Source organism: Cricetulus griseus, chromosome 3 (genome assembly GCF_003668045.3).
Source record: "Cricetulus griseus strain 17A/GY chromosome 3, alternate assembly CriGri-PICRH-1.0, whole genome shotgun sequence".
Classification (NCBI taxonomy): Eukaryota; Metazoa; Chordata; class Mammalia; order Rodentia; family Cricetidae; genus Cricetulus; species Cricetulus griseus.
Genome location: NC_048596.1, coordinates 116,207,434 through 116,224,913, shown reverse-complemented (window position 1 = coordinate 116,224,913; position 17,480 = coordinate 116,207,434). Strand labels below are relative to the sequence as shown.

The window sequence follows — 17,480 nt, the reverse complement described above, 5'->3', positions numbered from 1 at the left end:
AGCCCTGGCTGTCCTGGAACTCTCTGTAAACCAGACTGGCTTCAAACTTACAGAAATCCACCTGCCTCTGCCTCCCAAGTGCTGGGGTTAAAGGCTAACGCCACCACTGCCTGGCTGTGTTCCAGATATTTTAACACCTAGGAGAAGCTGCATTCCAAGTGCTCAACAGATACCTCCTGTTGGTGGCTATCACACTGGACAGTAACATTGTAAGACATGTTAGTGTAAACCATTTAGCAAAGAGGGAAAGGATGGGGTTCCTCCTATGCACACAGATGCGCAGAGAAAGGTAAAGGGCTCAGTTGGCACCCAAGCTGCAGACTAAACTGTCTCTGAAGGGTAGAAATGGCGATCAAACCTTGTCTGACCCAGAGGAACCTTAGAGAACTAGGAACTAGCAGAAGAATCCCTTCCTGCCAGTGCGATCCCTGCCCCTATAAGCCTCTGAAGTCCTAGTTCTCCATCTTCAGCACAGCACTGGCAAGCACTCAGTGCTCCTCCCTGACCAGATTCAGTGTAGGTGAGCAGACCAAGCTTCTAGGAAGGTGGATTAACTATATATATGCCTCGATCAGAGTTCAGGTCTGCTCCACTTCCAAACCCCATCACTGTGGTTGCTGTACTAAATCTTTCTCAGAAAAGCTGATCAAAAGTCAGTGGTTAGGACAGACTACCTTAGGGTAGAACAGCTCAATAGCTGTACCAGTTTCTGAGAAATTCAGAAAGCACCTTTGATCTGACCTTGTCTCTTACTCTAGACAAGATCAAAGATGTAAAAACAAAACATTTTTTTCCTTGCTTCCTGACAAGGTCTCACTATGTAGCCCTGGCTGCCCTGGAATTCTCTCTGTAGACTGGATTGGCTCTGAATTCAGAGATCCACCTGCTTCTGTCTCCTAAGTACAAGCATGTGCTACCATGACTGGCAAGAACTTTTTTTGTGGTTTTTCAAGACAGGGTTTTTCTGTGTAGCTTTGGAGGCTGTCCTAGAGACCAGGCTGGCCTCAAACTCACAGAGATCCACCTGCCTCTGCCTCGAGAGTGCTGGGATTAAAGATGTGCGTCACCAACGCCTGGCTGGCAAGAACTTTTAATACAGGAAACTGGGCAAGTTCTCAGTAAATTATGTCTTTAAATGCAATACTAGCTACAGTTTGTCCTAAACTGGTTTGGCTGTGTACTTTGAATCTCAACCAACTTTTCCCCTCATTTTCACCAATATTATCATAAATCCTACAATCACCCTTTTTCCCAGTGTGGGAAACAGGAGCAGAGTCAAGATGCAGATGGGCCAGTATTGGTAACTTCTGGAGGAAAAGATGATTTGCAAACCCAGGTCAGTTCTCTCTCCACTCTCAAGGGCAAGTATTACAATTTTAATTTACTCCCAGGGGCACCAAGCCTTCCCACACAGAAGTAGGACACTCACCAATGGGGTACTTGTGCTTATCTGTGTCAATCCCAGCATACACCACTCCACCAAATAGGTCATTCAAGATGGCAGCCAGAGCCTCAGCATTGAGCATCCCGTGCAAGGCACCAACAAACACCGTCCTGCTGGGATCCAGCCTCTGAGATGGGCTCCAGACAAAGTTGCTGTCAGCCAAGACCCAAGGGATTACCTGCACCTGAAAATGCCCCCAAAGGTTTATCAGCTGGCAGCTTCAGAGAGCCTCCTGTATGGTAGAACACATGCTCTGGATATTACAGCTGCAGCTGCTAAAGTTGTGCAGGGGTGAAAGGGTGTTGTCACTCATGTGAGGCACACAGGTTTCCAGTAAGGCATCCTTATCCAACCCAACTTGAATTGGATTTCCTGTGTCCATGTGTTCATAAGGGTGAGAGAAACTACAACAGAATTTGCTCATTCTGCAGAGTAAGCAAGAAGTACCAAATTGACAGGCCACAGGAACTAACAGAGCATAAGTTCCCAAGAAAGAAAACAAGAGTCCGTGTGAAAGGTAGAACTCATAGAACATTTAAAAGCTAGAAGCATGAAGGACAAAAGGGTGGAAATACTTTTATCAGTAAAATGGTTACTGGCCTAAACCTAGGTATTTAGAGGGCTTTGTGTCAGCAATAGTGGGAACATGTTCTCTCTCCCACCCCCCATCTGTGTAAAGCCATGCACAAAGAACTGAGGTGTTACAAAGCTAGTTTCATTGATTCCTTGACTCCAGAATCAAACCTAGTCTAGCAGGCAGAGGGTGTTACAATAAAGTAGGATTACAAATACCAGTAAGTATTTTTGGAAAATTAGTCTGTGAAGATCTTTTAGAAATGTTTTGAAGCAGGAAGAGAAATGAAGCAAACACAAGTAGGTAAAAACAATTCAAAAGAAGATCTGAACAAGGCTGGTGGCAATGGTCACAGGTGACAAGTAAAGACATTCTTCAATGGAAGTCTATAGACGCCAGACTTTGAGAGGGTAAGCAAGGAGGAACCAGGGAAGACCTAGACTTACAGAGCCTGAGGTTTGGAGAGCCTGGTAGAAGGTACCAGGGGAAGCCAATAGCCCTACAAATCCATGAAAATGGCTTCTTTGCACACAGGGCAATATAGAGTTACAGGATATATCAAAGAATATAGGGGTCTACATAGGACAGGAGGTTAGACAGGTACATCTGGGTCTAGAAAGAGTAGAAATGAGTAAATTAGCTGAGTTAGAGAAGATGACAGGAGGGAGTCAAATATCATATGGATAACGGTGGATGACACAGCAAACAGAGAAACAGTTACAGAAGTGAGAGAACGGGGACAGCCTGCAGCTGGTACATCAAAGAGACTCAATCTCTGCTAGGTGGTAAGGGGCGGGTGGGAGACAGGAAAGTATCATCAGGGGCAGGAGGCAAACTGGATGCCCTGTAGCTGTGAAGGTCTCATGTGTGGAAGTAGGAAACAAAGGAGGAAAGAGTTCATGAATTAATCTTAGATATGTGCTTGATGTCTGAGGACCAGACAAGTGAGGAAAGAAGGAAGGGAACTTGAGTCATTGTGGGAGCCAGAGAATGAATAGCTTCTGTCAAGCTGAACAATAAAAACACAGGGGAACTTCTATAACTCGAAGAACCAGATTAGTCAATGGATTATTTAAAAGTAATGTGACCATCCTAATGGACACTTTCCCCTTTAAGACACAGATGTAAAAAAAAGACCTCACTTTGTAACGGTTGATTTAGTTCACAGCAAAACTGCACTAAAGAACAGACATTTTCCACATGTTCCCTGTCGCACATAAGCCTCAACTAGCCACATTTGCACCAGAAGGTACATTTGTTTTAGTTGATGACCCTCCACTGACGATTATCACTACCTCAAGACCACAGTTCACACTGGGTTTTCCTCATGCTTGTTGTGCATTACTGGTTTGGAGGAAATGTGTGATGACTTTTACGACACTGCAATGGTATCTGAATGTCATCTCACAGCCCAAAAAGTTCTTTGTGCTTTGCCTACTCATGTCTCCCTCCCCTGGAAAGCACTGATCTTTTTTATTAGAGATATTTTTAGCTTCCAGTGAAGCAACAAAATTTCAGTAATGTCACAAAAGTGATGTTCTTTGGAATCAGCCTAATAAAAACACTACCACACCAATTCCTGAACTCAAAACAAGTGGTTCTCAAAACTCTATCCACTAGCAACCATTTGGGGGGGTCTCATTACAAGAGATTTCTGACTCTACCCAAATCAATCAGAAAGCCTGAGATAATATGCAATGAGTTCCCCCAATGTGAACACACATGTTCAGAACACACAGGCTTACGCCAAGACTATATAAAAAAAACCCAACAAATTGATAACACTAAGTAATAAAGCCCTGAGAGGGAGGAAAGTAGCCACGGTTGGATTTGTTCTAAAGGAGAATTTATTCACCCACCACAGGCACCGTCTGAGAACCAGGAGAAAATATCTGTAGATTTTATCAGTTTAGTCCAATTAAAGAAAGTTTCTGCTTTCAATTTCATCTCTAAGTTGAAGAAGTTTGGGATTTAAATGTAGATCAGAGCAGAGGAGGCTAGGAAGGCTTGATCCTCGCTGGCACTAGGACTGTTTGTGCACATTTCACATACCTTCCTTTTACCTCTGCAAGGCACAGCAGTTGCTCTCTCTCTCTCTCTCTCTCTGTGTGTGTGTGTGTGTGTGTGTGTGTGTGTGTGTGTGTGTGTGTGAGCAGTGCCCCTTCCCTGCCACTCCACTCTTCCCTTTGTCAGTTGTGGCCAGCAGGTTCCACAGCATAACTCACATGCCTCCCTCTGGGGTGAAACCTATTCTTTTGTTTTGTTTTGTTTTTTCGGGACAGGCTTTCTCTGTGTGGCTTTGTAGACAGTTGCCTTTTTCCTTAAAAAAATTTAGAAATATAATTTAATGATTTATTTACCATGGACAAGAAAAGCAGACTTCTTGCCTTAGCAAGAACTGTTGCCCTGGTTCCAAGAAAATCTAGTGCCATGATGTGCCAATTATCTTGACACAGGAAAGGTATGTGGTGGTTTGAATGAGAAATGTTCCCCAAAGTTGGAGGCATTTGAACTTGGTCCCACTTGGTGGTGCTGTTTGAGATGTTTTTGGTGGTATAGCCTTGCTAGAGTAACTGGGTCACTGGGAATGGAATTTGAGATTAAAATCTTCCTGCCACTTCCAATTTGCTCTCTGTTTTGTGCCTGTGGTACAGAATGTGAGCTCTTAGCATTTTGTTCCTGACATAATGAATATTTGTTGTTTGTTTTTCGAGGCAGGGTTTCTGTGGGTAGCCCTAGCTGTCTTGTACACCAGGCTGACCTTGAACTCACAGAGCTCTGCCTGCCACTGCCTCCCAACCGCTGGGATTAAAGGTGTGCATCTCTGTGATGAACTCTTATCCTTTGGGACTCATAAACCCAAATTAATTCTTCTGTAAGTTGCCTTAGGTCATGACATCTTAATCACAATGACTGTTGGTTTAAATGAGAATGGTTCATTGTGTTTGAATGCTTGATCCCCAGTTGGTAGTCCTTTTTAGGAAGGATTAGGAGCTGTGGCCTTGTTGGAGGTGGTGTGTCACTAGGGGCAGGCTTTGAGGTTTAAAAACATGCTATTCCCAATGTGCTCTCTGCCTCCTGCTTGAAGTTTAGAGAAGTGACCTCTCAGCTGTTCCTACTGCCATGCCTTCACTCCACCATCATAGACTATAACCCGATGACACTGTAAATCCAATTGATAATGTTTTCTTTTATAAACTACCTTGGTCATGGTGTTTTATCACAGCAATAAAAAAAAAAGTAGCTACTAGAGCAACAGAAAGTAATATAGGATACCAAGCTAACTCACCTCTTTGCAGCGCATCCTTCGACTGGACATCTTGAAATAATATTCACTCAGGCCATCTGGGCTCATTGGGTCATGAGAACAAGCCTGAAGCAAGGCCCGGACAGACTTCTCAAGTTCAAACACCAAATACACATACCCTATACCCAACAAAAGGAAAAGAAGCTTTAATATTCCTTGGGTGGCTATTTAACATCCTCTATGGTGGCTGAAGAGCCATGGCTTTGAGCAGGGATTTTCTTGTAAGGGAGGAGCCTCAAGTATGAGGACCCCCCCTCCCCGCCACCCCTTTTGGAGGTAGATGCTGGGATTGAATCTATAAGTCTTGTGGGTGCTAGACAAGCATTCTACCACTAAAATGAATCCCTCAACACAAAATACATTTTTTTTTCTACTCCTGAAAAGGCTGGTCCAATGAAGCACTTACTATGCCTTATGCCCAAGCTAAGAGAGAAATGCATATCCTATTTCTCTAAGGGAAGGAAGTATCGGGCTGGAACAGAAGACCCACCCACTAGTACACAGCTCTCTACCTCAGAGCACAGAGCATGCTCGGGTCAGCAGAGCCAGGAAGAACAGCAGTTTGTCAGGGGATGCAGGTATTGCTTTAAAAGCCTAATTAAACCATTGGTTTAAGTTCAATGAAGATGGGGCAGAATGAAAATAGCTGCTCCTTTCTACAGGGCAAGATCTCATTTTAGACCAGTGAGGAATCAGATAGTTGGTCCTCATTCCTGACAACTCTAAAGGGAATCTCAGAACTAGGTCAGACGACAACCTCCAAGGCAGCAAAGGCAGGCAAAGGAATACTCTTGAAACACATTAAAGAGGAAAGGCACTGGGGTGGGGTTTAGGTTTGGAGGGAAGTGCACAGGAAGGGGTCTGGTGGCAGCTCCCCACAGCACTGCAAGTTTGGACAGACAGATGGACAAAGGAATGTGAAACACTGAAGAGGATGTGCTGATTGTACCCTGGAGTGCCTACATTACCAGCATGCTTCTGTGACATCCCAGCACCACGTGGTACGGTACATGTGAGGGATTGAGAAAAATTCCTACCATGTCTTTATTACCTTTAGGCATATTACCTTTGGGAGGACACCGGGGGTGCTTGCCATCCTTACCAGGCCACTCCACACTCAGAGAGCCAAAAACACGGAAGGTGTTAACCAATCCAGCTGCACAGGTGGGGAAGAACAGAAACCAAGACACAGTCTACTCAGAAGAGATACAAACACTCCTCAGAATTGATTTCTGGTCTCATGTGTAAGCAGACACACAGAAGCACTCTGAAAGCTTATGAAATGCACCCTCCCCTCAGCTGTTCCTGTAACACTCTGCTGAGGCAGAGGTTCATGCCCCAAACAGGAGCCTAGGGCTCACACTGCTTAAAGATATACCCTACCTTCAACTCTTGTAAGAGATCTCAGGGGCAGCTTACCTTCCGTAATATCCCAAGGAACACCTCCTAGGAAGACCTTGCATGAGTAGATGGGGCTCTTGTAGTTTCGGGGAGGAAGCTGGCCACTCCAGGTACAGGTAGCTTCATTCACAGCTTTGGTAGGAAACAAAGAAAAAACAAGGGTTCAATCAACAGTCACTACCTTTCTCTGAAATGTACTTATTGTGAAGAAATAGAGCAGTCACAATTCCAACCTGGCTGCCCGTGAGGAGACTATTATTCATGGTTATCCTGAAAGATAGAACACATCATGTCTTGTCAAATATTTAAGGTATTTGATAATCCTACCTCAGCAGCTTTGCCTCCAATAAAATTGAAAGGAATAGCAGATGTACAGGGTAAAAATTATCACAACTCGGGCTGCAGAGATGGCTCAGTGGTTAAGAGCACTAGCTGCTCTTCCAGAGGTCCTGAGTTCAATCCCAGCAACCACATGGTGGCTCATGACCATCTGTAATGAGATCTGATGCCCCCTTCTGGCCTGCAGGGACACATGCAGTCAGAATACTATAAACATAATAAATCTTTAAAATAGTGATCACAACTTAAGCAATTTCAATTATATAACTGATAAACTACCAACAAAGCAGTTTTATCTTGCTATTGTTTATAGTACTAAGTGGATTTATAAATAAAGAGTAGACAGAACAATTTTATATGCAAAGCCCTTCAAGTTTCTGATCCTAGTAGACTTTCTCCCCTAGATAAAAGAACACTCTACCATTTCCCTATCTTGTCTCTGAACTCATCAACCACAGAAGTCAGCACAACTCACCAGAATAAGAACATTACCATGCCCCATAAACCCACTCACAAGCACCTTAGCCGGCACTGAGCTCCCCTGCTGCCCACACTATATGATGATGGATTTCTGCCCTAACCCCCAGCTTCCTACTTCTGTCAAACCCAATTATGTCAAAAGGCCCTTTCTGCTGTGTCAGTTTGAACTCTCTTCAGATTGGCCTGTCCTACTAGCTTTCAGAAGTCTGTTCTTGGCGATCAGTTCAGGTCTTTCACACAGGAATGTGACTTAGGTGAGGACAAATTACTCTTTCCCTTTAGCACTGAGGAAGACATTTAAGGAGATGAGCCATGATTCCCTCCTGGATACCAGGCCATTCCCCAGCATGCACAGTGCTAATGTGTCACTGTGTCAAGAAACTGGGCAGTGCTAGCAATATTTCATACAAAACCAAGTAGCCTCCAGAAAGCCTACCATATAATAGCTACATAGTAAGCACAAACATGGGCTATCAGAACAACCAGATAAACAGGCTATTTACACTATTAGGAGAGAATGAGACAGGGACAAGTTCTACGCAAACAAATGTAACAGAGAAAGAACGTTCATTCAGTCTGGTAGCAGACCTCAGTACCATGATTTTAGTGGAAAGCACTGAAACATTAGCAGTTAATGATATAAGTAGCTCATTTACTTCTAAGCTCAAATGGAATGTGAAAACCAGAATGAATGCACACTTGAGATTATGCACCTCTGCAGGCAGTGGTGGTGCAGGCCTTTATTTATTCCTAGTACTCAGGAGGCAGAGGCAGGTGGAGCTCTGAGTTTGAAGCCACCCTGGTCTACAGAGTGAGTTTGATGCCAGTGTGGTATACAAAGCCAGTCCAGGATAGCCAGGGCTACACAGAGAAACCCTGTCTCAAAAAACAAAACCAAACAAACCAAACAAAAATTTTAAATATTTTTTGTATTATGTACATAGGTGTCTTGCCTACATGTAGTATATCTGTGTACTGTATGCACACCTGATACCTGCAGAGGTCAGAAGAGGGTTTGGATCCCCTGGAACTGGAAGTACAAACAGTTGTTATGTGGCATATGGTGGTGGGAACTGAATCCAGGTCCTCTGGAAGAGAAACCAGTGCTCTTTAAGCACCGAACCATCTCTCCAGCCTGGACTTATTATTTAGGTGATAGAAACTAAAGGACTCCAAAGAGATCAAAGCATCTGGTGACATTCCATATCTCAGGGGTTAACTACCCTGAATGTAATCAGAAAAATCTCAGGACAGAAAGCCAGAAAATAAATTGTGATTGCTATGACTCTGAATTAGAAATAGGAAAGGCAGACAAAATTGTAGGCATCATTTTCAAGATTTTGTCTTTTTCATGCAACAATCCAAAGTAAGAGCAGGGCACAGCCAATTTTCACAGAAGCTCACATAAGATGTGGGGCCAGCCATTTCTACTGTGGCACAGCCTGTGTGCCAGGCTATCTGCCTCTTTCAACTCAGTCTCTCAAGGTTGTCCCTACAGAATTCATGGTTCTTTACAGACCTGGAAACTTTATCACATTATCAAGCCTTCTTCCAGAGAGTTCACCATTGTGTGAACAAGGTCAATTCTGTTTCTAGAAACAGGTCTCAGTCATCACACATACCACACTCACCTGCAGCCTGCCGGTGTAGTCTAGCTTCTCTCTCTATGCTGAAAGGGTCTTTAGGAGCTTCAAGAAGGTCCCAGGATGGCCACACAGAAGCTCCTGGCCATCTCTTTGAAGCACTGGTTGGACAGGGAGTAACTGCAGCAAGAGCAGCTTGTTCTTGGTCCATTCGGGACCCAACTCCCATCTTTAGAGGGTCTCTGGGACCATTTCCCGTCATAGAAAGGAAGGGCAGAGGAGGGGAAATTCGAAGGCTTGACTAGAGAAGAAAAAAGATACAAGTTTTAAAAGAGTTTTGTTATAAAGCAATAATCATACAACAAAATATGTAAAGTATCTAACATTTGTGATTTGATATATTTTCTCTTATCTGTTTTCCTATTCATTTTTAATATTACTTATAGATTATTTATAGTTAAAATAAATTTTGTCTCTCCATATAGACAGTATTTTCTTGCCAGAGTTCTCATAACAATTTTAATGAATTTATCACATTTTATTCAGGAGACCAACTATATCCTACTGGTCTATCTCCCTGTGGCTAAACAACTTTTTCTCTGATGGCTCTGTGCTCTATTAGAAATGTATTTGAACATGTTATACTATATATTTGTATCAAATCTTGAAATTCTAAGTGTCAAAAGTATATATTAAAATTTGTTGATAGCATATTTTCTGTAAATATAAAAACTGTTTCATTTCCTCTTTTGTGTTAGCTTTGTCTCTTTCCATACTAATTCTTAGATGGGTATCTGAGAAAGTTGTTTTTGCCAATCATGAGGAAAATACCAAGATGCGTTCTAGCTCAGTAATGAAACAGAACAAGCACCTCATGTAAACCCATCTTTTAAAGGGTGTAACCTCAAGTCCAGGGAAGTAAAGGACCTGACTGTAGTTGTTTTTCTAGAAACTAATCTGGACAGATTGAATGAACGGTTAATGGCAATAGTAATCCCGTATTTCACAGGACAGATGGGAAAAGAAGTTAGGGTGGGTTCTAAAAGCCATGCATGGGAAAGCATGGAGATAAGAAGAAGAGAAACAAGCCTTCCTATTCATTAAACATTTAGCTTAGGGCATTTAGTAACAGAAAAGCAAGGTTGAGATAGGACCCTTAAACTGAATCTTATTTCAGAAAATTGTCTCATTGCCTCTTTTCCCCTTGAAGATTCACATGTATTTTACTTCTACCCTCTAACTATACTGTCTATGCTATTCTATATATACCATTTATACCATCCTCCTCACCCACTCTAATGCATTTCCTTACTAATTAGCATGGAGATTGCTCATGTCACACATGGCTGTAGGTAAAGAACATGGAAAATATAAACTTGATAGTTTCAGACTGAGTTGGCATGGGTCAGTGCAAAAGCACAGGAGCTGGAGTCAAATCTTGATTAAAATTTCAGTGTTAATTATTAATTATAAAGGTCATTTATTAAAATACCACTTATAAACTTTGGGATATTATACACAGAGGTATATAACTAATATTGTTTAAAGGCTAAAAAGGAAACATCCATGTACTTCAAGAAACAGAACACTGTCAAGATGCTCATGTTTACTTTGAAATCAACTGTTCTGTAACAGCTCTTGGTACAAGTCCTAAAATAAAAAGTATTGCTCACAGAAATTCAAAGTGCCTTTGAGTTTGCTAAGGATGAATGGCTATAAAGAAGGTACCTGATGATCTCCTTGCTTGCCTGCATCCTGGTAGATGGGTACCCTGTTTCAAGCTCTAAGACAGATACTGCAGCATCTTTCCCCTAGGACACACACAGTCAACTCCACCTCCACACCCCCCATTCCTGAGCATGTTACATACAATCAAATCTGAGAGATGATCTGATCCAGAGCTGAAGCCACTCGTGTCTGAGTCAGAGGGGCTGCTAGAACGGGAGTCCAGGATGGGCCGGGTGTCCAGGCGAGATCCTCTAACTGAGGGTGCTGGGAACTTGTCCAAATCAGACCCAAGGGGATCCAGAGACAGGAAGCTCAAGGGGGTTTTTCCTAGGACATTTCCCAGTGGATTTTGGAGCATGCTTAATACTAGGATGACAAAAAAAAGAGAGGAGAGAAAAAAAAGAAGAAAAGAAAAGGAATGCTCATGACCTCTTAATTTTCTTTCTGGACAAGAGCCCTTTTCTTTTCTCCCATAGTCACCCAAGGCAGGATCAACTGCTGAGAGCATTTCAGAAACACTGAACACAATGTACAAATAACTGAGCGTTTGGGAGACCTGGCCACCCAGTCCTCATTAGAAGTTACAGGATGACTGAACACCAGAGCTCCTGCGACTCAAGTAGCAGCAAAACTGTTCTCTCTCTGCCACCAGGTTTAAGGAGCAGTGCTATCATCTGAGATTTCGCTACTGGGGACCCTGATTATAGCTGCAGTTAATGTCTGGATATACCTGCAGTACAATTAAGAAGTCAAAACCATATTCCTTTACTGGCTAGCAGTGTATTAGATTCTCACTTTGTCCAGTGATATTTTGCTAAAATGCAGAATTGCATGTAACATACCACAGACTACTATAGCATAAGCATGTCTCATCTGAGAGGTTCTCTTCTGAAAACTTCTAACTGGTACAAATTGTCTATGTAGCCCCAAATTTCAAATATTTAGGATAGAAGCAGAATGATTTCATAAAGTCCACTATCTGAGGAAACAAACCTGGTATGGAAACCCTGGTCTGAAACTTCCTTCAGACAGTTGTAACTATGAGAAGCTCACCTGGAGGCTTCTTTCTTCTCACTGGCATCTTGGGTGAAATACCAACTATTTCACAACACTGCTCGCCGGGTTCAATAATCAGACAGCAGATGAAAAGTGCTCAGCAAAAATTCCCAACACACAATAAACAAATACCTAACATCAAAAAGAATAAAAGCCTGATGTGGGACAGGACACCTGTGAGCTCCAGGACAGCCTGGGATACTGTCGTCCCGCCCCCCCCCAAAAAGAGAGAGAGAGCGAGCAAGAGAGGAGGGGAGGAAGGGGGAGAAGAGAAAGGAAGGAAAAAGCAATGAGTGATCTGAGAGAAGTACATCCTTTATCCACAAGGACAAAGAATAAAAGGGCTTCACTATGAAGTTGGGACTCATCCATGTTAAGACAGAAGCTTTGACATTTTATTCATCTGAAGAATAAGGAAAACATGTTTTAGTGAGTCCACAATGACAGAGCAGAGGTAGCAAGCAGCAACTGAGACCTCAAATCACAAGCAATAGGTAGAGAGCTAAATGGAGAAGTTTTCAGAAACCTCAAAGCCCCACCCCCACCCCCCAGTGACATACTTCCTCCAGCAAGGTCACACATCCTAATCCTCCCAAGCAATTAGGGTATTCAAAACCAATTCAAATACCCGAGACTTATGGAGGTATCTCATGGAGGTATCTCATGGAGGTATCTCATTCCAACTACCTCACCATCCATCTCTTAAGATTTTTTATTATTGAATAAAAAAATGTTCAATAAACAGTGAGTATAACTGCCCCCCACTTCAGCTCTAAAAACAGGCCATCCAGAGCTGGTTTCTTTCCAGGCCTCCAAGTGGCAGGAATAAACCTCTCCAATCTGGAATTAAAGTCAAGGCATCACTTGGGGTTACTAGACAAACAACTCCCATTTGTGACAGAACACATACATTCAAAACAGCTATTATCATGAGATTGGGCCAGTCCGTTATCCTCGGGAATATGACCTTTGTTTTTCTCCCAGATAAAGACATAGTAATTGTATGCATTCTTAACTTTTTATTTCCAAAATGCAGTCAATATTGTAGCTGTATTTAACCAATTATTATTCTGTAGTGGTAAAAATGCTTACATTTAAAAATGTCATTCCCATCAGCAGTGACAAGTTAAGTCCCTTCACATCTTAACCAATACCAGGAAGAAGCAGTCTTTTAATACTAGTTGTTACTATTATTGGTAGTGTACCGTGTGTGTGATGTGTGTGTAAATACATACCATGATGTGACAAGTGGTAGTGTATGTGTGTGTATGATGTATGTGTGGGTATACATGCCATGATGTCTAAGAGCAACTTTGTGGAGTTGGTTCTCTCCTTCCACCTTTAAATGGATTCCAAGGATCAATTTCAGGACACCAGTCTGGAGAGATGTCTCAGCAGTTAAGAGCACTGATTATTCTCCAGATGACCTGGGTTCAATTCCCAACACCCAAATGGCAGCTCACAACTGTCTGTAACTCTAGTTCCAGGAAATCCGACACCTTCACACAGACATGCATGCAATTAAAACACCAGTGAACATAAAAATAAAAATAATTTAAAAATGTCTGAGGGAGACTGACTGGACTAATAGGGTTCTATCTAGGGACACCAAGAAGGACAAGAATGGGCTATGGGAACTATGTCTTTATCCAAAAGTGCTTTTGTTTTTGTTTCTTACATGGATCGGAAAGAGCCAAAACCCAACATGGTAGCCACTACAGGTGACTTTACTCCTTCACTCCAGTTGATACTCACTTGTATTGATACGTGTTTCACCAGCCACAAATTCTATCTACTTCAGCTAACATTCAAACTGTTATCATCTTGGGGCTCTTGCAAATTAATATATCAATGACAGGAATTGTATCTATAGAAATCTATGGGGCCTGGCATGGTGACATACTCCTTTAAACCCTGTACTTGGAAGGCCAGGCAGGAAGATCTCTCTGAGTTCCAGGACAGCCTGTTCTGCATGCTCTAAGCCAGTCAAAGATACATAGTGAGACTCTGTCTCAAAACAACAATAACAACAGAGAAATCCCTCCACTATGGCCTATCTAAATAAAACAATGGCATAACAACCCATACTAGTGAACTCCACTTTCTCAAAAGATGGTCAGGACCAGGTTTAGTAAAGTTCCTACTAATAGCAACTTTTCCATGTACTGAACATCAAACAAATGTCAGAAGTACTCTGGATAGATATGAATCTTTCCCTAAATTCTAAAAAGTGTTAGCCAATCTTAGCAAAAAACTAGTTTTGAGGTTATTGATGTGTGTGCAGTAGCAAAGTCTGGTTGTTTCAGACACCAAGCTCCATCTTCTGAAGTGCATCATTCACCAACTACATTATAAAGCACTGCCAGGAGACTCATGTCTCCTTATTTTCATGTCCTTGACACATCTCATTTTTGTTCAAAATCATTTAAGATCATCAGCCACACATGAGCAATCAATCTCACCTACCAGAAGTGCAGGGTACCTAAAAGAGAAGTCTCAAAACTTAGCTATGGCCATTATAAGAATTCGTTAAAATACCTTAAACACCACTTGAGATCTGAACCAGAACCTGCATTTTAACAAGATTCCTGTAAGGTTTGTATATATACATTAAAGCTTTGAAAACTCCTGTCTAAAAAAAAAAAAAAACCTAGGTTTGCTCCTTAAGTTTCTAATTATTCCCCTTACTACACATAAACATGCTTCATATAAAATTATTTACCTTAATTTAAAAATTAACGCCTATAAATAAAACTCTTACAGCATAATTGAAGACTAACACTGAAGGACGTAGGAAGTCAAAGTGACTGTTACAGGACATTTCACAAAGAGTCCAATTTCTAAAAATACTGTGTGGGAGTAGGAGAATAAGAGAGGCAGAGAAACATAGTACCACCAACAATAAAAAGGATGACATGGAATATAACAAATTTAGGAAAGTGATGGACAGAACTAGCTGCATGTTGTAAAAAGGCTCACATTGAAAAGACACAAAGGAAGCTAAGGCCTACTACTTCAGGCAGATACATGTTTTTTTTTTTTTTTTTTTAAAGGCAAGACAGTTGCTACGAACATTTCTGGGGCTGAAGAGATGGCTCAGTCATTAAAGGATAAGGTCACACACACACAAAGAAATTACTGAAACACTAGGCAAAGGACAAATTTAGAATATGAAAACAGTAAGTTTAATAAGTGAATACATCTGTTTTAAACTGCCCAAAGTTCATTACTATTTTGTTATAGACAAATCTAGGTAAACGCATTTATTTTTAATGGTTCACAAAGAATGTGTATATACAAATACATACAGAGAAAATGCACAGCTGACAAAGCAAAAGGGATGGGATGGATGTCAACAATAGGGGAAAATCTGAATTAAGCTGATTTGAGATCTCTTTCAAGCCACAGAATGAGACAAGTTTCTGGAAACTGTGACCCAAAGTCAGATGCCCTCAAGTGACCTGACCATCCCTTTACAGACCATCCTGGCAGAAGGTTCCAACTCATTAATGCCATTTCAGAGGACAAGAGACTAAATCAGCAGTAATATTTTTAGACTGATTTTTAACTTTCTCTGCTTTCACCCTTCTCTCTCTCTCTATGCCAAGTCCCTGGATTTTCAGCTGAGTCACTGTTGGAATTTTCTGAAGCCTCCTCTATCTCCAAGAGTCTAGAGGTACCCAAATCTGAAGGCAGCACTGGAACAGCAGCAGGGACTGTCACTGGATGCCTGTATTGCAAGACACGCCTCTCAGCTCGAGCTCACTGCTCTCTCTAGTGGGATTAGGCCCACCATCATCAACTGTTTTTTATCTAGTAAGAGTAATTACAGAGATAATCTAGACTAGGAACCATTATTTCTAGCCTAAGACATAGCTGTGTATTGAAAGTCTTCTTTCCTATATATGTGCCCTTAGTCTGAGGCTGCTTGTAGAGAGTTGAAGCAGATTTGGGTCCAAGAAGTCCATATTCCACATAGAAGCCTAACCTTATTTTGAATGCTGCCTCAAAAACACAGTTTGAAAAAGGCTGGGAAAATGCTAAAGACATTTGTGTCATCCCAGGCTGATCTACTCTGGATCAATGGGGAGGTCTGCAAATGACACAACACAAGGGATGTTTCCATTCAACTGGTCAACAGGACAGAAAGCAAAGAGAATGAACAGGTAAATAATGAGATGTCTAAAAATGATTGAGAATAGACAGGACAATCCTCTGTCATCCTTAAGCTGAACATATCACTTGCCCACTGGGCTTCTGTACAAAGTGGTCATTAAGAGCCTCTTTTTCCAGGTCCCTTAGATGGATTCAAAAAGTCACCTTACTCTCCTGCTGAGTAATGCAGCACACAGAAGAGTCATAAGGGAAAAGGCAGAAAGACAAATCCAGTGGGTGCTTAAGCTGATGAACTGAGACCAAAGGTGGAAAGCAAGTGGGAACTGTCTGCTGAGTGCCCTCACCTTAAGAGATTCTATCAAGGGAGCATATCACCTCTGGTTACACAGTCCCTGCACTACATGAGGTTACCTTAAGTCTTCTTGTCTAACACACTAAGGTTCTGGTCACAAGAAGGGTTTAACAGGAAGAACGTGAATTTTAAAACAAATGACTACAGGTTTGGGATGCTGAACCTGACAATAGGTATGTCACTTTGGGTATTTTTGCAACCTCTGTGAGCCATTTTCATCATCTGTGCAAGCATAACAAATCATGTGATGTGCTCAGCACACACACACACACACACACACACACACACACACACACACACACACACACACAAATCAATATAAGGTGACAAAGCTATTTGTCACTCCATTCCCTATCCCAGGATACTGAGGAAGCTTCCACAGCCATGATATTCTATTAAAGGACTTTTCCTTTGATAGTCATGGTAATTTTCTGTTTTAAAGATTTCAAGTTCCATTTATTTCCTCTGTGTGTACCGTGTATACACATGTGTGTAGGTCAGAAAACAACTTTTGGGAGTTGGCTCTCTTCTTCTAACATGTGGGTCCAAGGGATTAGGCCCTAGTTGTCAGGCTTGGTGGCCAGACATTTTTAATGACAATTTTATCCTATTCAGTGATACACCTTCACAGTGCCCAAAGCCGTTCCTGGCATATAGCTGGTGTGTAATGTCTGAGTGATTTATAGTCAAGATTTTCCATCAAGAGCCCTACTTTCCAACCTCACCCAATGCACTGTCAAATACTTAAAAGTGGTAAAGACTAAGTTGTGAGGCTACAACTTACTACAGAAAATATCACCGACCAGAGTCTAAGCAATAAGTTTGCACCCAGGTTCTACACAGAGACAATAGGCCATCAGGCTGCTTGCAAGCATAACTCAGATTTTCTGCAGCTATTGAACTATCTCCTCCCTTCCTCAAGAAACTGAGTGAGTTGGTTTTCAGATGGGAAAGCAGTGTGGGCACTGGAATGTGGGCTGAGTGTTCCTGCATTACTGGCAAGGGTGCACGATCTGGCACTGCAGCTGGCTGGTGGGAGGGCTTCATCCTACTCTAGGAGATGGCACCCTCATATGGGCTTTCCACGAAGGCACAGAGCT

At 42.0% G+C, this 17,480-nt stretch overlaps 1 protein-coding gene across 1 annotated transcript in view; it reads right to left on the bottom strand.

Moving 5' to 3' along the window:
* The window catches only part of Cpeb1 (cytoplasmic polyadenylation element binding protein 1), a 92,743-nt gene that overhangs the window by 4,786 nt on the left and 70,477 nt on the right, over positions 1-17,480 (bottom strand). Inside the window, exons 4-9 of the mRNA XM_027408285.2 lie at positions 10,999-11,222; positions 9,177-9,429; positions 6,745-6,858; positions 6,392-6,481; positions 5,308-5,444; positions 1,430-1,628 (exon numbers count right to left, since the gene is read on the bottom strand). Of these exons, the coding sequence (XP_027264086.1) occupies positions 1,430-1,628; positions 5,308-5,444; positions 6,392-6,481; positions 6,745-6,858; positions 9,177-9,429; positions 10,999-11,222 (1,017 nt within the window). The remainder of the gene's footprint in view (positions 1-1,429; positions 1,629-5,307; positions 5,445-6,391; positions 6,482-6,744; positions 6,859-9,176; positions 9,430-10,998; positions 11,223-17,480) is intronic.